Raw genomic sequence first — 27,366 nt, 5'->3', positions numbered from 1 at the left:
AACTGGCAGAGACTGTGAGCAGACAAAAGAAAGGAGTTTTCAAGAGCCTTACTGCTATGTAGAAAAGGGTGGGATACACTAAAACAAGTAATTTCCAGTTTGTGCCCACTGTCTCTGGTCTAGCCACTGGGCAGCACTGTAAAAAGCTTCCATCTGTCCTCTTTTGCAGCCTCCCTCCCTTCAGATATTTCTATACATTGATGAGATCCTCCTGAGCCTTCTCCAGGCTGGACAGTCCCACCTCTGTCAGTCCTTTCTCATATGAAACGTGTCCCAGTCTCTTACACATTCCTGTGGACCTTCAGCCATGAGGCCACTTCAATCATTAGTGTTTCAGTTTTCCTGTACTCTTTTGCAAATACCAGGATCTTTGTCTCTATCTTTCCAGCCAGTGCTGAAGCTTTTCAGCCAGTGAAATTGCTACACTATTTTCCTGTTACAAGATCAAGGAAAATTATCTTCAATTACAGATGTTCTGATGATTTCTGGTCTTGTGATGGTACAACATCCCTTCCCAAATTGCCTAGAGAATACAATTATTCTACACTCTTCATACTTCAAAGCCTTGTCCAAAGCCCAGTGTATACATAAGAGCTCAAGCACATTTGATTTCCTAGTTCTAGGAGGAGGAGCTGGGGTTTACTTTTACATCTAGAAACTAGAGCAGAAACAGCTGCTGCGAGTTGCATTTCATTTGCAGCACATTCCTGCACAAACTCTATGTAGAATAATGCTGGATGACATTTTAAGATCAATGTGAATCTTTGAATCAGAGCAGAGCCTTCAGGAAAAGAACTGACACTCAGGAGACACAAAAGCCAGGCTTATTTTCTCTTTTCATGGTGATAATTTTGAATTGTCATTACACTTCTTAAGAGAAATGAAGCTGGCCTGTTTTCCTGACTCTTCAGATAAAATTTTCTGGAGTCAAAACATTAACTTATTTCCTCCTTAAATAAAATGGGATTACAAAAAGAAATGAAAGGTTTTTAGAATTATAAAATAGTCTGCTGCTGCTCATGAATCCCTACAGTAACAGGAACTGAGCACATTTGACAGCTTTTCAGTATAATGTATTTCACCTGAGAGCAGAAATTTTAGTTATCCCTTGAAACAAAGGAACTAATACTAGCCTTCAGAGTGAATCTTCATCAGGCAAAAAGGAAAATGTAATGAAAATGTTATTAGTCATCCTGCACAAATACTTCAAATGGCTCAAGAAAGAGAAATTATAAAGAAAGTGCTGTGAATATGACATGGATTTGAAAGGAATATTGCAGCGATAAAATTCCATACATTTGCAGTGATAAAATTCCATACAAATAAAAGAAAGTATGACAAGTACTGTTTTTCACCCCTCATCACTTTAGCAACTCAGAAGAGAGTTAAATTGCTCTGCAGCATTGAGCAGCACTTGAGACACAGGAATGGTCAGGCTGCTGGCAAAACAGGCTTCATTTTGTCTGGTATTTAATTTTTCTGCATTGTTGGTCCTGACCCTTCAGTAAATGATGCCCTGAAATTAGTGCTGGGAGCTGCAACAAAAAGATGTGGCCACTCATCTGTTTCTTCACAAACTAGCAAAATCCTTACTGGTGCAGTCCAGAGAATTAAGTCATTATATTCAAGCACTCTGTCACCCAGTACCCAGTGTGGATTTACACATGCTTGAATTACATACTTTAGCCCCTTGCAAAGTGAATAAGGACAGTAAATAAAGAATGGAACAAACAGCTGGCTGGCTTTCTAATTAGGATTAAGGCAAGTATCCATAAGTAGTGCCAAAGTCGGTCATATACAACATATCATTTCTTCCTGAAATCTTAGGGTGCCTGTGGGAAACGGTTTCAGAACCTGATGCACTTTAAGACATATAAAAAGATTTTAGCCACAGCAACAACCTAGGGCAAAAGAGAAAGCATTTGTGTCAGCATCATAAGGTAGTAAATTAATTCAGGCAGGATACAGCAGACATGGTGTCAGTTTTTTCCCCAGACTTCTCCCACTTTCTCAGCAGTTCTCTAAGCGCAGCACAACTGTGTAACTGTGGAAGCATAAAGGGAGAAGCACTTTTTGTCCATCCTGTTAGCAGTAAGACACCATGCAGCAAAAAGTTACAATACAGAAAGCTAAAAAAACAGCTAAAAGGCTCCTGTAAGCCTTTTAACTCACAAATTCTTGGAGCCCGACCCCAGAGAAGCTTAGAACAGTTCAAACACCAACTGTCTCACCCCACATGTGAAATGGCCAAAGGACGCATTACTGCCAGCACAAGTTTCATCACACAGTCATTGCACAGTACATTCTGTTGACAGCCAGGTAAATATGCTTGCACCATACATGCCCCTTTAAGTCATTCACAGGTATCAGACCTCTCAGAAATGAGCATTAATTTTTATCATTAATTTCAGAATGATGGAAATAGACTACTTTTCCAATTTGGACCTGAAGTACACGATCATTTGGATTTGTGACTAAAAGAGCACAGATTTCTCCCCCATGCTGTGGCTGTGCCATACTTGCAGAGCACCAAGGCTGTCTCTGCTCCTCATGCTGCTCCCCACTGAGTAGGCTGGGGGTGAGGCAGGAATTTGGGAGGAGACAGACTGGACAGCCTACCCCAACTGACCAAAGGGATATTCCATACCATATGACATCACGAGTAACAATAAAAACTTGGGCAAAGAGAAGGAGGTAGCAGGAATCAGGACACTCCTGGTTATGGCTTTTGTCTTTCCTAGTAGCCATTACACATGATGGAGCTCTGCTGTCCAGGAAGCACCTGAACATCTGCATGCTGACAGGAAGCAGTGAATAAATTCCTTATTTTGCTCTGCTTGGGTGCAGAGATCATTTCACTTATTATGTCTTTATCTCAAGCCACAAGTTTTTCTGGTTTTTGCTCTTCTGATTCTCTCATCCACCTTGCTGCAGATGGTAGGGGAGAGGGGGAAGAAAGTGGGCAGGCAACTGGGTGGGTGCTCAGATGCCGGCCTTGCTCAGCCCACTGCAGCTAGGCCAGCAGGACTGGTATTTACCATCAGTGGCCACAGGCACTACTGAAACAGGAAAGTGTACAGCTCTCCTTCAATTGCTATTGGCTTTGATACAGTGGATTAACTTCAGATAGCAGAGGCTGAAACGCTGGCTAAGACTGCCACCAGCCTTAGAAAGACAGAGCACACAACTGGGGTGGTTGAGGACAAGGCTATAGTGAAAGTAAGACCAAAAGAACAGCCAAGCCCAAATCTTCCAGGTAAGGTCTTCACCTACAGTCATACCCAGTCGATATCACCATGCATTTTTCTCCAATTACTATTACTCATGTCTAAGAAGTAGGTGAATCTGTCTAGGCTGTAAATAAATTAAATATCAAACAGCTATATTGGATTGGCATTGTGTCCAAACCAATAAAACCAGAGGACATGAAGGGAAGGAAAAGAAAAATAAAAAACCTGAGCCCTTAATCATGATATGGGGACTACTTTGGAGCACCAAACCATGAAGACCAGACAAGTCAAGGCTTTGGGATTTTTTAATACCTATTGAAAAATTCTAAGGTGCTCAACATAGTGATACTTTAGTAGATCTTCATTGTGGAAACAAGTACAATAAAACAAGGATTCTTCATCAGCGTCTAAGAGAAAAAAATAGTGGACTACCTCTTCCAAGCTGGAGAAAAAAAAAAATCCCATAGCTTGTTCATATAAATTAGAAAAGTTAGTTGAAAAGATGACAGTAAGAGGCAAACTTGTACACAAGTGGCTGTGTAATGATACTAATGCATTTTGTTAGGCAACAAAGGAAGAGCACAGATTTTAAGACAATACCTTTCAAGACAAATTTGCCAGCTAGGATAGCTAGGATATGGTGGGGTGTGGGGAGATTTTTCCAGTTACCACAGATAGTAAAAACACAGGAAGAAAAAAAAAATCCTTTAACAGACAAAGGACAAGAATTCATGAGTTGCTCAGCAGCCTGAAACTTGAAAAAAAGTCAGTGCACAAGATAAAAATGGGTTCAAATTACCAAGAGTAGAAGACTCAAATGAGAAAGTCTAAGATAAAGTGAGACATGTTGTTTCTTGATAATAATCACAAAAAAATTTCAATATATGAGAGTCACAAGAGGAAGTGCAAAGAAAGTGAAAAGAGAAAGGAGGCAAGAATTCTGTGTGGAAAAGGCGAGGAAAGGCAAGACACAACTGAATCAGTGGATATAGAGATGTTTTAGAAAGTATCATACTGCATTATTACCATCATCTCTGAGTTTTCAGAATTCTGGCCAAGAAAAATGTTTGGTGTGACCCACACTACAATCTTCACTGTATTCTTTACCTATTCTTCTGCATTAGAACTGATGAAAATCAGGGGCCTGAAGAGAAGAAATTCCAGAAAAGAAGGAAAATGTCATTATCTGCCTTTCACAGGGGTACAACAAGGAGTAAAAAAAAAAAAAAATAAATAAAATAGCTTGAACTCAATTCCAAAGAAAGGACTGGAACATACAGTCAAGCCCATTTTCAAGCAATGCACAGTGAAGATAAATGTTTAACCTGTCAAGAGTAAGTCATTAAATCAGTTTCATTTTCTTCTACAGCATTTTCCTATACTTTTCTTGTACACTTGGTTTTATGGATAACATCCTTTTGCAATCTTAACTGAATAGCTCTTAGTATCAGTGTTCTAATGTAAAAACAGGAACATGAGTGCTATTTAATGGGGGGGATGGGGAGGGAGGGGGATGGGACACCACTTAAGTGCAGCACATTATCACATTTTGATTTACTCTACATTATTTCCTTAACTTTCAGAAATTCTGTCATAAAACAGCCTGTTTCCATGAGTGATTTTTTTGTCACTGAAATTGATTTACAGCTTTTTATTTTTGTCCCAATTTATCTTGGCAGTCGCCAGCAGTGGATATTCAGCCTTGCTTTTCTTGCTTTTTTTCAAGAGAAATCAGTGGAAGTCACAGTTGCAATCTTTTCTTCATCTGCTTCTTGACAATTTTTGAAAAAAAGATAACTTTTTTGTTGAAGAAACCACTAAAATGGGGGCTTAATGTCAGATGGGCCACTTCTTTCTATAGTGTGAATTCAACCTCTGAAACATGCATAACCTATTCACCTATAAATGCTTTGAATCTCCATGAAAATACCACTGTGCTATAAATTATAGTCTAACTCTCCTGCCTCCAGTCTCCTTTTGTCATGGTTTGACACCGGCCCAGTGCCAGGCACCCACGAGATTCGCTCGCTCACCCTCCCCTGCCTCAGCTGGGCAAAGGAGGGAAAAGGAAAAAGTTAACGAAGGCTTCATGAGTGAGATAAGGACTGGGGAAAAACACTTCAAGGGCAAAACAGGCTCAACTTTAGTTGCAAAGTGAATTTATTACTAACAAAATCAGAGGAGGATAATGAGAAGTAAAATAAGCCCTTAAAACACCTTTTCTCCCCAGCCCCTCCCTCCTTCCCACCCACAGCACAGGGAGACAGGGCATGGGGGTTTTGGTCAGTTCATCACTGAGATTTTCTTCCGCAGCCCTGGCAGAGGAGTCCTTCTCCTGTGAGGCCATGGGGTCCCTCCCACAGGAGACAGTTCTCCGTGAACTTCTCCAGCGTGGGCCCGCTCTCAGAGGAGCAGCCAGACCTCACCTGCGGCAGTGTGAACTCCCCCCACGGGCACACAGTCCTCCCAAACCGGCTGCGATCTCTCTTCCACGGGGTGCAGTCCTCCAAGGACAGGCTGCTCCAGCCTGGAAGCAGAGCCCTCTCTTCACCAGGTCACCATGGATCACAGCCTCCTCCAGGCATCCACTACTCCGGTGTGGGCACCTCCCCAGGGGCTGTGGGTGGATCTCTGCATCCCCTGTGGATCCCCAGGGGCTGTGGGTGGATCTCTGCATCCCCTGTGGATCCCCAGGGGCTGTGGGTGGATCTCTCCATCCCCCATGGATCCCCAGGGACTGTGGGTGGATCTCTCCATCCCCCGTGGATCCCCAGGGGCTGCAGGGCACAGCTGCTTCACCATGGTCTCACCAGGGCCTGCAGAGGAATCCCAGCTCTGGTGCCTGGAGCACCTCCCTGCCCCTCCTTCTCCACTGACCTTAGCGTCTTCATGTTCCTTCCTTCACATGCTCTCACCTCCTCCTCTTCTCTGATTAGAAGTAAAACCTGTGACTTTTGTTTTGATTGTCTTCTTAAATATGTCATCACAGAGGCATTACCAGCCTCACTCATTGGCCCAGTTTTGGCCAGCAGCCCATCCATCCTCAGAGCCATCAGGGCTTGGCCCTGCTGCACACGGTGGAAGCTTCCAGCCATTTCTCGCAGGAGCCAACTTTGTGGCCCCCTGCTACCTAAAACCAGGCCCTGCCAAACCAATACACCTTTATACTCTCACCTGTAAGGAGTAACAGAGAGACTACAAGAAAATCTTGAACAGCAGGTTAGAAGCATTGCTCATGAAGAGACTTTCACAAGACAGATGTTAATTAGAGATACGGGCTCTAATGTGTTCTGGCATGTTTGCAAGCCTGTCTTTAGCAGCATAAGCATTCGGAAGCATAATGCAGGATTTTGCAGTGCCTTGAGACAGGCACCTTCTTTCTAAAAAAAAAGTGTAAGAACAGGTTAAGCATAGATCATCCATGACAGACTCCATAACTTTCCTAAACAAGTTCCAAAAGTTCACAGTTCTTGCTATTAGAACAGTTATTCTAGAAGTTCATCCAGCCCGTGCCTCCAAGCCATGTGTTGACATCTAATAATTCCTGTTACCCTCCCAAGAATTTTATCTGATTTGCTCTCAGGCTTCTTAAAGGCCACATACCCCGAGCCGCAGGATGTATTCCTCCTGGTCAAGTCTAAACATTTTTAAGTGGAAAAATGATTTCACAGTTCTTGAAGGTCAGCTACTCATTTACGTGTTCCCATAAATTTGTTGAGGGGTGAAAAAAACCATAGTCACAAACTGTACTTGTTCATGCACAGTAATTTTCAGAGGAATTTTTCAGCTAGACCTAGTAGACATTTGTTCTTTATTTTGTCTCTGTCTGGTCACATCAACTATTCCTGTAATTTCTCAGAACTTTTAAAAATTCATTATTTTATTCTACAGGGCTTGCATTCCTCCTCAAACTATCTGCAGGTTTATTAAACCTATTCTACATTTCATTATCCTGGTCCAATCAGTGAAACACTGAATACAGGGAAGATGGAAATACCTTACCTAACACATTTTTCTGGGTTTATTAATGATCAGTTAACACCTTTTGAGTGCAGTTCTCCAATCACTTCTGCATTTAGGCTCTAGGAGGTTTCCCGAGATTGCTTATCAAAATGCTATGAGGAGAGTGAAAATGTCTTTCCCTGCCCACAATGCCCATACCTTTCTCAGGGTAGAAAACTGATTTCTGTAAATCTATGGCAATCATTACTTATCTGCGGCAAGCTTACAGGGACCTACCAACTATTCAACTGTTTTTTTCTTGGAAGCTGATGGGGCTGGCTTTTTCTGAATACTACTTTCAGCTCTACAAATGAAAGAAACACTTGCTCTTTTTTTCAGTGTTGTGACACATCACCACTGACTTACCCAAAAGAGCTGAAAGAGTCTGACATCTCATCAGCCTTTTTTTTGGGAGGGGGTGGGACTGGTTTTGGGCAGGCAGCAGCAGAGCAATCTGCTCAATTGTGGGACAAAGTTCAACATGCTTAACCCAACTGGTAATACCTTACTGAAGTAAGTTTTTATACATCTTTATACAAAGCTGAATTTTACCTTTCCATCACTGGACTAAATCTTTCAGCCACCAACATACAGAAGTCAGCTAACTGACCCTTTCAGCGAAGACTGGCACAACAAAAATGTAGTAAATCCTCTGATGGCCTCAGGCAACACACGTTGTTGAGATGCCCAAGTCACAGAGGAGTTCTTCCCTCTTTTCTGATGTTCACAGGATTATCTTTAACTGTAATTAAAGCCCTTCCCTTTTAGTTTTGTTTCAGAGATGATTCTGAGCTCCCCTTTAGGCATGTAATTGAGCCTGATTTACTCCATGATGAGTCCTGATCCCACCTGCTCAAGCAGTGCAAATACACTTGCATTCTAAGGAACTGTCAGGTGATGACAAGTCAGTCAGCTCATCTATCTCATCAATTCCTTGTGGACCCTCAAGAATCATGTGTGCACTGCAATGCTTCAGAGCACAACTCAACAAACACCCCTTTGTGGTGACCTGTCAAAAAAACTTGGTTTCTATCTCTGCAAGTGACAGCTGCTCCCTAGTCCATGCAAGTCTGTTGCTCTGTGGATACCTGAACAACATGGAGGGGATCTGGGCTGCAGAGATCTGCTGCATCTTTGGGTGAAAAATGTCATTTAAATGCTATTTAGACCACTTTTATTTCAACTCACGGTATGGCAAAACATTAAAAAAAGATCAAAAAAAGAAAAAAAAGGAAGAAGCCAAAAAGACACCATATATTAGCAGTACAGAAGTACAAATCATGTAAGATGATGGCATGAGGACAGGCAGAGGTAGAGAAAGAGAAGGGGCAAGAAAAGAAGCCATTGGCAACCAGACTTCCCTAGGACATAGGTGTCCCACAACTGACCTGGTCCTGTGTGGCTAAGACAGCATCACATCCACCTTAATATCCAAGTCTGCAGTCCTGACATGGACATTTCTCTTTTTTTGGTAAAGCACCTTAGTTGTTACAGTTGTCTTTCTGGACTCTTACACAGATGGAAAATCTTTCTTCAAGAGCCTTACAATGTGATCACTTGCTGGCTATCCTGAGGTCAGTCACTATCGTTCCCCAGATCTTCATCCTACTCCACTCATGCTGTAGTTCTCCCTCCTTTCCACTCTCTAGTTGCTGTTTAGTTTTGCTATTACAGTAGCAAACTGAGTGAGTTCACAAACAGATTAAGCAAGCACTACATGCTGCAGGAATATGCAGAGAGGGTCCATTTTGTCAGAAAGCTACTAAAAACCAGGTCAGCATGACTCAGTTTCATACTTATCTTATTGCTTCTTTACCTAAGGGACAGTGTAGGATTACTCTTAATACAAATAGGCACTATTTCACTACTGCATATATACTTTCGTATGTCACTAGTTAAAAAATTGATTCAGGAGTGAGAACTCCCTCTGTTTTTTATAACTGTCACTGCTGAAACTTCTGTATAAATACAACATAATTTACACTAAACTATATGCTACACCGAGCTACACACTTTATTAATGCTACAGAAGTGTCCACATTATGAAAATTATGTTTCACATTCCTATCTCTGGGGCAAGATGAGACATGAATAAAGTTATTTTAATACTTTGGCACAACCATTTCCACCCTAGGAACTTTTTAAAATTAAACTTCATTGCTGTGTAAGAGCATTTTTTATAACTAAGAACTAACCACATGAACACATAAGATTCAAACAACACGACTCATTACTTACTTTTGGAAGAGAGCAACTCTACAGCAAAGAACTAGAAGTGCCTCAAGGATAGTTAAAAACTGGCTATGGCTTGCTGGTACTGGACAATTTCAGAGAGAATCTGACAAACTCCTGAGTGAAGCACATTAGAGAGTTTTTATTTTTTCCTTCATATTGATGGCTGCCACTGTAGGTGACTACAGAGCAGGATCCTCTTCAGCACAGTGGGAACAAGAGCAGCTAGCTGAATCCATTACAGTACAGAGAACAGCTCTCATGCAATTTAACAGCCAAGGCCAACACGTAAAGTTTTGTAACTGCAATGTTATAAAACTCACGCAGGAGCACTACAGATTTAGGAGTACTGACATATTTCAAAAAATAATTATGCTGTATGAGCTGTGATGAAATGTAAGGGAAATTAAAAAAAGTACATCTGTCAACTAGCAGCATAATCTTTGCAGTTAAAGAGCTCAGGATCTGCAAAAGACTCACCAGGAGTGGTTTTGGAAAGAGTCCAAACAATACACAGAGAGCAACAATAGGGCACCAGGTACAGCCAGAACATACAGTTTCTTTTATCCATGAGAGGATCATGACTTAAGAGAATTCAACTACACAGTCAGATTATTTAAATGGAGCTCCAACACTTCTTGAGGATAAATTTTGCAATGTTATTACATAAAATGAGTGGATTCCTCAGGGTATTTAAAGATCATTTTCCCACAGGACTGGGTTAGAGTCCTGAAAAAGCATTTTAAAATATAGGCTGAAAAACAAATGGAAAATCTTAAATGGAAAAGCTTAAAAATTTGTTATTGGAGATTAGCAAGTGCAGTCCTATATTCAGTTTAACTAGAATAGGTAAATCTAAATAAGGCCAGTCAGAAACACACAGAATAAGATTAAAAGTAACACTATCAGGAGTGACAGGCTACGTTTTTTTATTAAATGAGCTCTTCAATTCAAAACATCCCCATCCTATCAGACAGCTCAAGAGTTGCTGCTACAAAGATTTTTCAGGCACTGGCCTAAAAGAGTACACTAATATGAAAACATTTCTATTTCAGTACATTCCTTAAGACAGAAATTCACATGCGTGAAGAGCAGCCCTTCCCCACATTATTTATCCAGCCCAGATAGATTTGCCAAATCTGAATGACGTACTTATCACTGTGTCTTTGGCATGGGACCTGGGAGCCTTACTGGGAACTGTGAACACACATCCAGCAAGCCTGTCAAAACAGGGCCTGTTCACATACAGCTAAGAGGATGAGACAGAACCATCCTCACATGATTTCTACAGTGGCACCGGAAATCTGTGGAAACAGTTGAAAAACATTAAAACGGCTCCTTGCTCCACTGTAGGAGGATGCCAGCTTGTCAGGATGCTGATCTTGAGCTTTTTCTGAAACAAAAAATAGACATAACTTCATCTCCAGAAGACAGGACTCCTGTTGGTAGGATATGGATTTCTACTGTTACCACTTGGAACTGGCACCATTTGTCTCCTCAGCAAGCCAGGCGCATCAGGGCTGGTTCCACGCACATCACATGGTAGCACCGACTCCACAGCATGGAAAACCTTTTGCTCAGTAGGAGAACAAAGCAGGATGAGAAATGAATGCACTTTTAGGTTGGAGTGTTACAACACAGATTTTTCCAATCTAGAACCAATCTAGCTACTCTCAGAACGCCTCCAAGACCAGAAAAATTATAATTTGCTGCCAGCCAGGTGCACCACTCTCTGGTCAGACCACCACCACCCCCCTTGCCTTGTGGATACACCACAGAGCAATTGGTTATAGAAGTTTCCTTTTTGATGTCAAGATGTTTAAAAGTCTGCAATACATCCAAGTCAACAGCAGGGACAAAGTTCTCCCTCAGGGCACAGTGATGAGGACTCTTTTCCAGGTGTGAAAACAAAAGTTTGTTTCACCCAAACTGAGGACAGTGTCATGATCTAGCAGTACTGAAAGTAGAGTGTACTATCTGTACTTCAAACATGTCAGATATTAGGCACATCTGCAGAGGACATCTCTGAATATACAAGGCACCTTAACTACAGATTATCTCAGTAAATTTGATAGCCGAAACCATGAACTAAGTTTTAAAAATACCTGGAATAAGTTTGCTCAAATTAAATGGCTGTTCTCAGCCAGAACTTGCACAGACTAAATTCTGCCCACGTTCTAATCTACCTTTGCTATGAATGTGAAAGAACTAAAGTGCAAGGTCTAATCATCCAGCATCAGCACCCACTCAGTTGCTACCAAATGTTCCTCTTTGCCATATTCCAAAATAGGTGATACAGCTCTTGAGATCTAACTCATCAAGAATATGATTCTGTGTTTCCATGAAGAAAATCACAGAATGGTTTGGGTTAGAGGGGAACTTAAAGGTCATCTAGTCTTATCTCATTTGCAATGAGAAGGGACAACTTCCACTATATCACCTCTCCAGTGATGGACTAGACAAATCAGATTCTTTGTCAGCAATGAAAGCCTTTTAATAAGATGAAAATTTAGAAAACCACAGATCAGATTTAGGTCCTGCACTCCTGTAAATAGCCACTCCTTTCTCAGCACTCAGCTTTGCTTACACCACCCTGCAGCATTAACACTCCCCACAATGCAAATTAGCCTAGAGTGAAGCAGCATTGAGTTGTTAGATACCAGACCATCTGAAGAGTGGACCTCTGTGGTGCAAGCTTTAAGTTCTGTGGTTCTAGCACATATAAGAGTCTTTTCTCTTAACCTTTGTCTTTTCTATGAACAATTGCTTCCTAGAGCTGTCAGCCCCTTCCAGAATATTGTCAGGTACCATTTGGACAAGCTCTGAATGGCAGAGGACTAAGAGTCAAAGATTAAAAACAGTCTCCACAAAAAAAACCTATTCTCCATTATTAGGTCTCTTAACTCTATGCTCAAAGATAGCTCAGGAAAGATTACAATGAATCTATGATCAATTCTGACAGCACCCTTCTGCTGCCTCTCAGATCCAGGGACAAGACCAGGTAAGTCTGAAACCTGTTCTATGACGACTGAATTAGTCAAGTATTAATTTTTCAGGAATGTGATTTCATATATCTAAAACTGACAGCATTTTCCACTCCCTTCATTAAAAGCATGTTTTTAATATATTTAATTCCTTCATGAATGGAAAGGAAAACAGTTGGGTCTACATTTTCCCTACATATTTCAAGCACAAAGCAGCATGTTCCAAATCACCTAGGATCTGAAACCTTTGAGGTTTTCAGGAGGAGCTCCACCCAACATTTTGTAAAATCATACCCTAGAATAATCCTAGTACCAGTCTCTGCACAACTTAAAAGGCATTATATTTCTAGACAAGGAAATTAATAAAAATATGTCTTTGATACAAATTTCTGAAAAAAAAAGGTAGCTGCCTCATAGCTGGGAAAATGAGGATTCTTCTGGAGTTCATATTTTCCAGTTATGATTTTTCTTCCATGCACTACAAAGATCCGTCCATTGTTATGAAATTAACTTCCAAGGTAAAAAAAAAAAGTGCTGTTCCATATTCAAGACTTTGCACCTCAAGATAGAACAAAACACTTTTCTGTACCATAAACTGAAGTCTTCTTCATTAGCCCATTCCAAGAGAACATTCCATGCAAATCAGATATACCTGTCAACAGCATCTTACCATTTTTATTTGGAAATATTGTAAAGGTAGAAGAGAACAAGGATGTAGATTTGCACTTTCCTAACTTAAAAGTTGAAAGATTAAGTAAAACTCAGAATTAAAAAACACACAGATGTGGTGCTTAGGGACATGGTTTACTAGTGGACTTGGCAGTGTTGGAACTGATAATCATAAAAGTCTCCTCCAAGTTTTCGAAATGATTCTATAATTCTGAACTTAGGATGTAAATGGTACCTTTAAATTATATACTAAGTGTCAGAATCAAATATTTTAGTCCCAGGACACTCCTTTAAAAGCCTAATACAGTGATAAGTCCATAGGCTGAAAGTTTGGGAGGGGGCTAATGTGTGTGAGAAATACAGACTTTCACACCAAGTCCTTGCTGTCCTGACTCTGAGGTTCCCTTGGCTGAAGAAATACACTTAAAAGTGGTAATGTCATGATTAGTTCTTAGGCAGCTCAGCAGAAGCAAAGGTATTAACTCAATCTACATTTTACTTCCTTGCAGGAAGTTCCACACATTCTGGTGAAAAGCACCATGTCCAGACTGGAATTTCAGTAGGAACTACACACTTGTTCAGCTTCACATTTACTTTGAATGCCCCATAAACTCCATTTTAAGCAAGACTTTTGGATTCTCATGGTAAGGATGTTGAAACCATCATGCAAAAATGAATAAAAAATTAAGCTGCTTTATTTTATAGGGAACCTGCATTATTTTCTTTGTGAAAAAACACAAATGTTTATAACCTACAAAATAAGGACTCAACATCAATACAGGAGGATCATGAAACTTACCACATCTGTGGCTTACCACTATTACCAGTCCCTCTATAAACTAAAATTCTTCCATCTGACCCCCTAAATACATCACACTTCTAGAGGTAAATCTGGAAGAAAGTTATAAATACAGCTCCTTAAATGTGCTTAAACTGTCTGTTTATTTAAAAGAAATAACCCTCGTTATAGCTATAAATTTGACTGAAGTGCTATCACTCATGCAACCTCTCTGAATAGAAGGAAGTTAAAAATAGGCCAACTTCCAGATAATTTTTGTAACAACCACATCCCACTAAAGCTGAAGAATTTCTGATCCATTTAATTATCCAGAACTGGCAAGTGTCTTAATTTAGAAGCAGAATTTGGTTTAGAGTATTAATAGAAAATCATATCTTGCCACAATCAAAACAAGGCTTTTATTTCTTTTTAGAAGTACATTCAAAATACACATTTGCAGGAGAAGAGATAGTGATTCTCAATTTCATTTCTTTGCTTTATCTGCAAGAAAAATGACCTTGCAGAAGGTCACAAGAGAACAGATCTACACTAACGTAAGAAGCATTTTTTACATGAACTATAATCTTTAACCTAAGATCCCGAAAAATGTTACAGCCTAAGTATTCTAAATTATTCTGATTATTTTAGAAAGGGATATTTTTTCCTTTGCTTTATCTCAGAAGCAAGGCTTTATTTCCCTGCCCATGCCCAGAACTGTGTAAGTGCAGTCATAAGGGCTGAATATCTGCTTACTTACTGGAAAAAAGTTACCCTCAACACTTCATCAGTTACCTTACACACTTCAACTGTACCTCTACTATGCATAACAGCACTCAGCATTATTTTAGGACAAACCATATAATAGTTTCTACAAGGGGGTAATGCTTTTCAAAACTCTGTTGTAGGCCAGCTTAAATTGTCCAACTCAAACTTGTGTTGACAAAGCCAAATAACACCTGAAAACCCAAGAAATACAGTTTCTAAGCAGTAGAAGACATCTCAAAGAAACTGCATAGTTATGCCTACACTGATTATTCAGAAGCAAATCATAAGCATTGAAAAGGTTCATTAGCGTTCAGCTTAAATAATCACATTTTCTGAGCATGCAATTACCATCCTTTGCAGCACGGCTCTTGTACAGGTACAGTCTACCCAGAAGTAGATTACAATTTTCAGTGCAAAAATATCAAGCCTACCCTGCAATCATTTTCCTGAAATTAAAGCAGAAAATACAAAAAGTTTGCAGATATTTCATCCTTACCAGGAAATGCTTTTCACTTGTTTCTGACAATCAGCAGGAAATCTGCAGCACACCCTCAGCTTCAGATAAGGACCAAGCAAACTGTTACAGACTTTATCACACTTATGACCAGGAATGCTGGATGAACTACCAATCACTGTAGTCCAAGCAGTAAAATAAGGAGCTATTTGGCACATGTTGCTGAATTCCATCCAACATTTTCCTGGTGATCTTGGTTTATTTGACATGTCAGCAAGATTGAAGGCTCTCCAAATGTTCATGCACCTCCAACATGGTAGAAGCTAACTGGAGAAGCAAAGCAACAAAGGTAACTTAAGGCAGGTCTGACAATAGCACTACAGAAGTTTTGAAAGCTCACGCTTCAGAGACAGGTTTGAAATATCACACATTTAAAGAAAGCTGTGAAACAATTCTGATTCCTTTTAGGGACTTTAGTCCAGAAAACAGAAGACTCAAAGATGCTAAATATTTGCTTGCAAGGTAGAGCACTATTGTAACATGACTGGCTAGTTCAAATTTCTTCCCAAAATTGCAGAAAACTGAACTATCATTTCATATTTAACGGAGTGAAATGTGATGCTATAGCTGCACTATAACTTTGTGGATGAAAAGTATTTAATTGTTCTAACTGCAAGTATTTAAGACTTCACAAGAGGCAACTAGGACAAAAATATACTGGAAGCTCCATTCCTTGGAATTTCCTGCAAGTATTGATCAAAGCCAAGTACTTCAAGTCACGGCTGTCTTAAACTTCACTGCTAGGTTTCTTGACTGGGTGATAATGGATGTAGAAAAACAGTCAGAGTTCACACAGTAAATGTCAAAAACACCTCTAGTTCATTTTAAAGGCGTAGTACAGCTAAAAAAGTTTCCATCACATGAAATATTTAGAGATGAATTCTTGAGTGTACATTCATTACAATTACATTAGTGCTTAGAAAGTCTTTTGAAACCTTGTCAGTCAAATGGTTCATTGAACTCCTGAAAAATTTCAGTGAGGATGTGGCAGGTGACGAATAATGCCGATTATGAATGCTGGCAGTTATTTACTTCTTCTGTGACAGAGGGTGACAGCAGATGTCTGAAGTAACTTTTGAACTCTCCTAGAGAAGCCTGCTTCTTGATAGCTGCAATTAACAATGGGCTGCTTATAAATCTGATTAATACCTGGATTAAAAAAACCTGGTACTTACTGAGTCCTCCAATTAAAAAAAGTCACCATTTCAAAGACAGATTGCCATATTACTGAAAACAGACTATTTAGACAAGAAACAGAACTGGATTGGGAAGAAATTCTTGGAAATTATGGAAATGCTAGAAACAGAAGAGACCTATAACAAAATGTACCTAGGCACTGGCCAGGCATCTTGGCCAGTGATCCCCTGGGCTTGCACATAGCACAAATCAGCTACATGGCACAAAAGCAACACCTTCCCAACAATCTTCCCCAGACAAGCAGATCCCCCCAGCGTCAAGTTAGGGCAGAATGAATATAACTCTGCAAAGCTGTGTTGCAAACAAAGCTGTAAGAAGGAAGTGACAACTTTTGGTTAGAACTGAAGATGAAAAATGAATAAAACCCACAAAGAAATTAGGACATCTGAGCAGTTAACTTTATTCAAATTAGCTCATGTAAGTTTTCCATCAGGGCATCTACAAATAAGTATAATTCAAGTTCTTGCTATGCTCTGGATGCAGCTTCCAGACAGTCAACATCACATTCCACCTTCTGTTTGAATTACTTGAACTTCTTATAATTCCTTGCAAGTTTCCCCAGTTTTCACGTTTAAATAATATTCAGCTAATTCTAGTTAGACAGCTCAGACTGCCTAGTCAAACTTCAGTACCTGCTCTCAGTGTTAGAATACATTTCTGTCATTTCAAATGTCACATTGGTAGCAAACTGATTGTTTGATATTAATTGAGCAGACCTGACTGCATATTTGCAGCTTATGATCTACCTTCAACACAGGAGATGGACTCTATGATCCATGTGGGTCCCTTCCAACTCAGCTTACGCTGTGTGTGATTCTTCCATATTGCCACATCAACATTTTTATTACTGGAGCAGTTGGCACAGAAGGCTGGTTGAAAGATGTCAGGTTTTTATGTTCTTCTAGTCCAAACATCAGTTCCCTGTGCTCCTGCACTAAATACACAACTCGCCTAAGACCTCCTCCAATACTGAAACTAAATTAGAATTCAGAAGTTCCTGAGAGCCTGCTGTTCTGAAATACTGTAGAAAGAGGCAGATTGTACTTGAAATAACTTTAGTGTTTGCAAACATGAAAGCAGGACATAACTACCCTACATTCTAATAGCTATTTAACAATTAGTCTGATAAAAAAGACTACCTATCCACCTTTCCATGTGCTTGCATAGACTATAATGTCCCCTCAGGTAGCATTAGAAGCTTAAAAACCTGTCCTTGTAAACATTCTCTTTTAGAGTCTGTCAAAGGATATATGAAGATTTTTTTTCATCCTTAGAAATATAGCTCAGTAACTATATAGCTAAAATAGGATTAATTTACAAAGACAACACGAATGACAAAAATATTTCTGAACTGTGTTTATATAAACATATTGTTTGTAAACAAATTAACATTTACATTAAATATTGAAAGAACTTCAAGCTAGACAATTTGCATTAAAGAGAAAAATAAGTTAAAAATTAATCACATCTTAATTATTCCATTGGTTATGACTAGAACAGGCACCTGGAAGTTTCAGAACTGAACCATACTAAAACACTGCAACAGTGCTGAATATTGCATTATACACTATGATTTCCTTTGAGAGAGCAAAAGCCACCTCAGAGTTATCTGAGGATTTGCATGGTAACTCAGTGGAGATCACAGCATGAAAATGACTTATTTTTCACAGACTGGAGACTAACAATTTAAATAAGATTTTTGGCATACTTTGACACCCTCTTGTTAACTATAGTTTTATACAGAAATCCCAGGAAAACTAATGCAGAAGTTAAATCAAGCTCTTCTTAGACTGAAAACTTCATCTAAATCTTTCTTGCAATATTTGCACTGTTTTGCAGGATTTTAGCTAGCTGTATTTATGAATAAAAAAGTCCTACAAGTCAAGCATGGACATATTTTAAAAAACCCAAGTTAACAGAAAAGCACTGAGTTACGAAATAGTTACACCAATTCATCAAATTATATATCAGAAGGTTACATATATGTTTAATCATAAAATATGTTACTTATATCATTCAACGCCAGCTTCAACATTTGTCCTCATTTAACAGTGATACTCAAAGTGATATTCAGGTTTTTTTAACCCTTTAAGTGAGTACACTAATTTCTTTTATTTTTACAGGTGCAAAGATGCTTATTCTCGATAAGAGTTCCATGTGGGCATGACTTGCAATATAATTTTGCATTTTTTCATCTTGAAGGTAAAAGGCTGTCAATGGTAATAAACAGACACTTCATCATCACTCATATCTGAATCATCATCATCTACTTCACCTTCAATGACTGATTTCTTGCCTTTGCAGCATGAAACAATTAATCCAATTAAAAAGACCTGCAAATTTAAAGTAGAAAATGTTATTATTATTCAGTTCAGGGGCACATAAAGGCAATTAAGTAAAACAAATTGTAGTGTAGTGATGCAAATGATGCAATGACAACTACTGTAAATTATCCAACTTGATTCAGAGGTCTCCAAAATCAAAGTACTTACTGCAATGAATGCCCAGTTCCCAAAGTAATAGGCTGCACTGAAGAACCAAAATTTATGAAGAAAGAGGTACGTCCGAGTGACAATACACTGATCTAAATTGAAAGGAAACAGCACTGATTAACACAGAACAACAACAGAAAAAAATCAGCTAAATACCATATAGAAGGATATTATTTTAGCAATTATGGAGAGTGTTTAGCTCTGCAGAATGATTACACTCTATTACATCTAATTTATTCTCCTGTACCAAGAAGGTACACAAAAGGAACACTTCTTGTTATGGGAGAGTGACTGTGACAGATAACATGAAGCTACAAGTTACATAGGTAACCAGGTTACTACTGGGAACAATTTCTCATGCAGATATGTCAATTATTAACTAGAATCTCTCCAAAAGGGAGCTCACTTGCCATTTTCTATTAACCACAGCCATACAAAGCAGATTCTGGATTAAAACACGCATTTCAGGACTACAACATACACTGGGCCTTTTGCAACCCCAATAGAAGAAGCTTTATTTTTACACAAAACCTGACAGTACTGGTTTAACCTTACTCCTTTAACAACATGAATACTGAAGTAGTATTTTCCGATATGGTTGTATTTCTCTTAATTTCTAACTGGTAGATTTTAAAATTAAGAATCAAATTTCCAAGGAATTTTCAACATGCAGACAAGAGAGCATAAAGGCTTGTATAGGACACTGAACCTGTGCCGTTCAAAGGATTATGCTAGAGGACAGCCAGCAGGACATGCAAGCCAGTTCATGAATCTCTCAAATGCAAGGAGGTGCACACAACTGAGTTCATGCTAAAATGTTTTCCGGTTGGTTTGTTTGGTTTTTTATACTATGCTTACCATGATTTAAACCCCACGTAAAGCCCATTTCAGAGCAGAAATTGGTGTGCAAACATGCTGAACACTAGAGAAAGTAAGCAACCCAGAAACTGCCTATTTGTCCCTCAGTTGAGACCCCAGGTTTGGAAACAATCCCCAGTTGAAGTAAAGATTTCCTGCTTTCTAAACTTTTGAGTGATACACTACTTATATAGTAATAAGTGTATAAACACTTTTAGCAGCCATCTAAGTAAAAAACGCCAGTGAAGATACTTCTTAATTGCAGGTAATATTGTCAATACCATCTGCAGCTCTCCAGCTGGTCGCTTGAATTAAAAAAAACAACTAAAAGACTTTCAGGTGTCTCTTTATAACAATTAGATTAAATAGATGATGATAAATATTTTGGAATAGCTTGACCTTGTGAGGATATTTCTATGTAATGTTTGTTACAAGATCAGATAACTAAATTTTAGCTATTGCTTCTGAAGAGATGTTACTTAATTGGCTAACATGACATTTTTCATCAACTGATTCCTCCAGATGACTCAATTTAGAATAAGTTATAATGAATAGCCTGAATTAAGATAGCTACTTGTTATCCAGAATGATCAATGTGAATATTAAACGGATCTTGATATGTGGAACAAAGGCACACATGAAAAGCTACCAAGCCTCCAATAGATACCTGTCACCATTTAAAGAATACAACCTACTCTATGTACATATGTAGTGCTGACCAAGGCACAAAGCCAAACAGCCAGGATTCAAGACGAAACAATTCTTAAAATAAAGAATGACAAATACTAATAGTCATTACTACCAGAAGAGTCGTCTATTTTTTGTTTTGAGTTCACTGATGAAGTTTATCATTATGGTAAGAAACAGCTACACTTGATGTACTATTTTCAAATTAAGGCTTCTTCCAGGAAGTGTATTAGCTAGTTTATGATGAATTACAATGGTAATTCTGTTCAAACCCAAGTATTAAAGCCTAAAACATGATTTTGTGCACAGAAAACCCAAATTATGAGAACTTACTGATGAAGTCTTTTATGTACCTCAAAACACAGTGAGCTTTCACAAAAGCATGTAGAAGGAAATATTTTCTTAGAGAAGGGTTAAAAATTGTTGTGAACAATGTAATTTATAAACATTGGCATTATCTGAAAGTCAATACTGTACACTTGTTTTACCTCTTCATTAATCAACTAGACTATGAAACAGATGATACCCTCTGTAAATCCACAGATCAAACTGGGGAGAAATAAAGAGCAGAGGTCTAACATCCTAGATGTTGATTTAGGATTGATTTACCTTTCCTAGATTTAGGAAAGGGTTACTTTTCAAGCCCTTTGAAACCCTCCTCAGGGTTTAACAGAGACAAGCCCTGCACCTGGAACAAAGTGACGCCATGCAATTGTGCAGGCTGATGCAACTAATGCAACTGTGCAGAAAGCAACCTCATCTCCCAGCAGACAAACAGAACATGCAGTTACTAGTGCTCATCTAAGTCAGAAATATAACTGAATATCAGGCTTCACTATCTGGAATACAGCAAAAGTCCAGGAAACTGATTAGTTCTTCCACTGTGACACTGCATCTGCAATGGTGCCATTTTGGGCTACCCAGTACAAAAGCCACATAGACTTAATGAAGCAAATCTAGTGGAGGACCACTGCAACATCCTGGAGCGTACAGCAGACAAATGAAGGTGTGTTCTTCCAGCTTGAAGTAAAGGTGTTTGCAGGTGTGTCTTACTGCTGCCTCTGCTATCTCATGGGGGCTTACAAAGTATTAAATGAGATTCCTCCTAGACCAGCATAACAACAGGACTGCAGATGACAGAGCTACAGCAAGAAATACACCTAATAAATAGTAGAAGAGGCAATCAGCATAGGTAAATATCGAAGTAGGCTGTCCCTCAGACATTCACAGCTGGATGGATGTGAACAACCTGCTCTACTTGCCCCATGCTGGGGAGTTGGACCCGACTACCTCTTAGGTCCTGTGTGTGCTCAAAATCATTACATGAAGGTAGATATTGAGACAACCCATATCTAAATAATAGTGGTATTTTTGGATGGAAAACCCCAAAGTGAGGATGTTATCCAAAGACAGATGAAGTCTATGTCACCAGTTTCAAGCAGAACCTAGTTTTACTTAAAATACAATCAAAACTACTTCCAAAGAAAAAGCTGCGTCCTTACTGTGCTTGAACATCTAAGCACTGCAAAATTTCAGACCCCAAAAGTATTGAAGGCATAGCTTCATGTATCCAAGATTACTTATTTCATACAGTCTTGCTGCCAACAAATCAAAAGCTGTGTTGCAAAAAGCAGCTGCTGCTTGAAGGTTCTAGGTATGGCTTTGGTCACAGATCAGATTGTTGACACAAAGCAAGCTTCAGGAGTCTCTACAGGAAGATATTAACAGGTATATTAAAATGTCCCAGTTTTGTACCCTTCATCCCACAACCTAACATTCTGATCAATATTTCATAATGTTAAGGTCACTCAAATGCTTCCCAAGCCCACAGAAGTTTATGTTAAAGACTGTATTTCACACATCACTTCCAACTTTCTCTGGAAACAGATTAGTGGAATGGCACCAACAGCTTTCCTGGCCACAAATACAGGATTTCTTTCTTTTCTTGTTGGCTAAACAGCAAAAAATAACTATGTTCTTAATTGCCCCTTACTCATTAGTTTCTACAAGTTTCTACTGTTTGAGCATATCCCCATTTATTCCATATTCTTCTCTGCTGTGATATATATATATACACACAGAGACACATATACACACTGAATTAATAGTAGCTTCATTCAGCTGTTGACCCTGTCTTTGCACTTGACAATCCAGCCCCTCCACTGCTGCTACTTCTCTGGTTTCACAAGCTAAAATTAGTCTCCTAAACAAAGCTTTTACAACTTTGGATTGTGGCATCCCATACCAGTTCTTTCTCTCAGCTAACATCTGCCAGAAATTGCTTAAATTTCAATTCATCACTCATTCAGCTTTCACAGTAAAGCAAGTATTAAACAGCTTCAGCACCGCTTGCTTCAAGGTTAACTCTGCATTAAAATTAAACCTTTGATCCCTTATCAGACTGAAAAGCATATTGGAACACATACTACTCACATACAGCAGGGATCTGAAAATATTTCCCAACTGGTTGTATGTAGCTACAATAACTCCCCACTTAGAGATGTGAATCACTAAGCTTCCAACACTTCAAGCTGACAGCACTTTGAAGTACTACAGTGCACTACAGAAGCATGAGTATCAAATCACTCAGATGTTAAACAACAGTTTGCAGCTATCTTCTAAAATCTAGGTCAAACATACAAGCAAAAAAAGCTGCCTGCTGTTTCATCCCAGTTGTCTGGCTTTGGTGCAGGTTTGTTGTTTTTTTTTTTGCTTAGCTGGAAGTGGTAATGAGATGGCACCTAAATTAGACCTGTAGAGACCAAAAGTCTAGCCAGATAAAGTCTAATCCAAAATGCTACCTTATTCAACAGAAGCTGCTCAGTAGGTTTGGAATCAAATCCTGACAAAGGAAACTATTTAGCAGGCTAAGGAGAAGCCAGAAACCTGGAAACCAGGAACTAATGAGGAGCTTGGAAAAGCTATTTGGGACAAGTTATTTAGAAAGCAAACTCTTTTTTCAGTGCTTCAAACTACAGGTAAGTTGTGCATGATACTTCTCATGATCTATCTGCAAATGAAACACAATCTGATATAGAACTAGACAGAAAAATTATGTAACTGATGTGAATCAGTGTGATTTTATAACAAATAGTCAGTTGTGATTTTGTAACGAAAGTTACAAGTCTGGATAACCAATAACAATTTGCAGTTATTTTACAGTACGTGAACAACTGCAGCAGTCACAAAACTTCTTGATGATAATTACACATTATGAATATTTACATTAAATGGTTTAAGAATTTTCATGTCCTATCAGAGCTAGCAGGGCTTTACAGCATAAGGAGGCTCCTCCAGTAAGATCCTCCAAGATTCTGTACCAAAAGAAGAAAGTTTATAAATGCTAAATAATAAAAACAATGTCCTATTGAGTGATCTGGGCGCCACATTTCCCCAACATTCAAATTTGAACAAAGTGACATGTATGAACAGGATTTGCATTTATGTATGAATGAAGGATTTAGTTGTAGAAAGTTCTGAATCTTACAGCCAAGCATAAACTTTAGCTAAACATAGCAAGAGTTTTCACTACTTCCTCCTAGACATTCAGTGAGCCTGTCAGTCCTTTTCAGGCCATTTTAGATTTGGAGTTCATCCTAGCACAGTTATGGCATTATAATGCAAAATTTCACTCAGCTATAAGATTTCTACTTCACTTTGGTTACAGAGAATCTGTGAGGGTGCCAAGATTTGCATGTATTAACAGACTAGGTGAAAAACACTTAATGGGATTTGAAGAGCTAAACCTGTTAATCTCATTTTTCGCAAGTTTAAAGGATGACTTGATTTTAATGTTTATTAAGTACCCTCAAGTGAGGAAAATATTACAAGTCCATATATAAAGTGAAATGTACAGCATTAGCCAAAAGCTAAATCTGAAGCCACTTTAATTCCAAAGAGATAATGCCCAGTTTCTACAGGGAAGCAATAAACCACTGGATCAGCCTGCTGATGGAAAAAGTGTTCAAAAAGTGGTTTTGTTGAAGGTAGAGATCCTTTGAAACATTGTGTACAATTCAGGTTAATTACAAGCACTGGCCAGATGAGTTTGAAGACAAGCCATAATGGTTATTTCACGCCTTTGCCTCTTGAAGAGCTTCAAGTTTAAGGTGGCAATTCATTCTCTGAGTCTCCCTTGAAAACCTTATTTTTAAGTAACTAGAAGCAAACAACTCTTATTATAAAGATACAGCCAGTGATAAACATCAAAGGCAATACTCTAGGGATGAACACAGATGCAAAACTCTAGAAAGGAAGCAGCGGACAGCATAGCCTATTATTTTCTTTCTTAACAAAACCTCCTACTTCAGGAAAAATAATTGCGGGAATTGACATATCTACACCTGCATGTCAGTGAACAACGTACTGCAAAAATATATTTACAGCACTCTTAGCTGCTCATATTGTTTACAGGTGCCAAACAGGGCTTTCTGAGCTCAGACATGCACCACTGTGCTTATCTATATGGAGTTATGGTTATAGAGGACTTCAAAAGTGTTCGGTATAGATTCAGTGTAAAGTACTAGTAAGGCCCTTCACAAAGCAACAGGAAAATGGAAAGTATTCACTAAAATCCTTACTTTATGGGAAGAATTTTGCATCTTTTCAAATTAATTCATTTAGAATAAAAATTTGGAATTGATAACATACATCACATAACCCTTCATAAAAAATTACCGATGTTGAGGGTTCTAAGCAACTTGCTTGTGGTTTCCCTTTACATGTGTCCTGCTTTTCTCTAGAAGAAAAACAGATTATGCTCCTGTTTTGGCATCTGTATTTAGGCCTTCTTTCCAGCTTGAGTAATGTCTATATTTAGTCTTTATTCAGGCAAAAATAAAGTCTGAAGTCCTGAACTTTCTGACTTCTAGCTAATAAGTTTGTTTCAGAAGATGGCACAAACTTCATTTCAAAGCCTTAGAAACGAGATTTTTTTTTTCCTCAGTTCACATGTAGCTCCAAGTCAGTGCAGCTCTATGAAAAAGGCCTAGTAAATGGACTGTACCTAGCATGCAACAGGCCTTGGGACTCATTTCCTCAATGAAGGAAGAGAATCCAAGGGGAATTCAGAGCAAGTTATACATTTAAAGTGAGTGATATTTAAAAACTAGATGTTTTAATCAAGAGGATAGTGTTTATCAGATCTCATAGTTCAGGCTTGCAGCTGAGTCACTGCTCATTTACATTAAATCCCATTAACCTGTTAAGTTAAACCTACACCAAGTTTTCAACCCCATCAGCCCTGCTGCAAGAGTCTTAATCACATAATTTCACTTCTTTGCTTTGCCTCATACTCAACTGAATTGTTGACCCAACACTTTAGCTGTCATTAGCCCTTGAAAACAGCCATCAAATTATATTTTTGCCCAACTGTATGGAACACTGAAAACTAAAGCTTGTTTTGACTAGAAAAATATATTAAGCTTGCTGCCCCCAAAAGTCTACCTAAAAAGCTTTTTAAGTTAACAAAAACAAAAACCTGTGCAAAATGTTTAATTAAAAAAAGGTACTTTGAATTATAAGATATATGCTGCTGTAATTGTTTTTTGTCTTCTAATCTGTTTCATGTAGTTACACTATTATGAGCCTTATCTGAGTATAAAACATATTTACCTCCTGCATATCAGGAGTAAATAGAGACAAGCTTTGCTGAATTAAAGCAGATAACAATGCTAAAACCCCACAAATTATATATCTAACTATAAATACACAAGGATCTGTTTTTTGTAAGACTGCATTTTAACTGCCTTGTGTTTCTCCAGGAAGTGAAATTGTCCTTTGGACCAAACCAAACATTTAAAACAATCTACAGGAAACACTGCCCAATAAAGCCTGAATATTAGCTGTTACAGCTTGATCAGGGTCTCTCTTACCATCGCAGAAAGAAAAAAATAATTTACAGTAACAGTAAGTAGAGATCATATCTCCAACATCTGAGCATTCAATAAGACAGCAGACTGCTATAAGCTTATCTATCAGCACAATCATTAAAAGGTCATTACTTTTTTTTGTTTAAGAAAAAACACCTGTAGAATTAAATCAGTTTAAATGGAACAAAATTAATTGAGGAGACAAATCAGTGTCTGCATTTAGTTACAGATCACTGGTTTACATAAAACTCTAGTACCAAAGAAGGAAATTCAAACTCCCAGTGCTTGATCAATCTTTATCTTAAAGTTGTTTGCATCTATTTTTGCCCATGTCTAATATCCTTAAAAACAAGAGAAATTGTATTTAGAATTTTAGTTCCTACTTTTGAAATAAATATGACTTGTCAAGATGCTCTATCTGATGACAGGAAAGAGTAGCATCTACTTCTTTTCTTTAGTTTTGTTACCAGCTATTAAAAATGGCAGGTATTCCAAGGTAAGGATTACATTTCCAGTTTCTAAAACTGACTGAATGAAACAATCAATAGTGTTTTCACTAACACAACTCTTTTTTTAAAGTGGATTATTACAAAAATAAACTTTTCTTTCATTTATAAAAACACATGAATGGCCTGAATGTATCATCTCCAGTTAATACAACACATCCATCTTCTACTGATACTAGTTTAGCGCAGGAGACATATCAATATATTCACCACCTCTTTTCTATTAAGAAAGGAGACCATGACTCAGACAGCCACTGCAACAACATGATGATGATAAACCAAAGCCATAATTTACACAGACCAACTTGTGTACTCAGAAGACTAGTTTTAAGCATCAGCATATTTCTTCCATTGATGAAAGCAAACTAAGGAAAAAAATCATGTAAATTATTAAAAGTATTCAAAAAAAAATCAAGTATGGGTGGAATTAAATAAATTTCCAATCCAATCCCAGTTCCTATAATGAAGCAAAGTCTGAGGAATTAGACTACTTTAATTTCTCTCACAAAGGTCAAGACTAACAAGCTTATCAATGCCAGTGAGTATATTCTGCTTTCAGCAGATACTGGCCAAGTCAAGAAG

At 38.4% G+C, this 27,366-nt stretch overlaps 1 protein-coding gene across 1 annotated transcript in view; it reads right to left on the bottom strand.

Annotated features, from left to right (window-relative positions):
• Positions 1–17,712: 17,712 nt before the first annotated feature.
• Positions 17,713–27,366, bottom strand: part of LMBRD1 (LMBR1 domain containing 1) — a 67,600-nt gene continuing 57,946 nt past the window's right edge. The window contains exons 15-16 of the mRNA XM_005518126.3: positions 18,864–18,955; positions 17,713–18,704 (exon numbers count right to left, since the gene is read on the bottom strand). Of these exons, the coding sequence (XP_005518183.1) occupies positions 18,585–18,704; positions 18,864–18,955 (212 nt within the window). The 3' untranslated portion in view covers positions 17,713–18,584. The remainder of the gene's footprint in view (positions 18,705–18,863; positions 18,956–27,366) is intronic.

This window comes from Pseudopodoces humilis, chromosome 3, assembly GCF_049639895.1.
Source record: "Pseudopodoces humilis isolate 2021_Gansu_Grassland_sample_001 chromosome 3, ASM4963989v1, whole genome shotgun sequence".
NCBI lineage: Eukaryota > Metazoa > Chordata > Aves > Passeriformes > Paridae > Pseudopodoces > Pseudopodoces humilis.
This window is presented reverse-complemented; position numbering and strand designations above follow the sequence as displayed.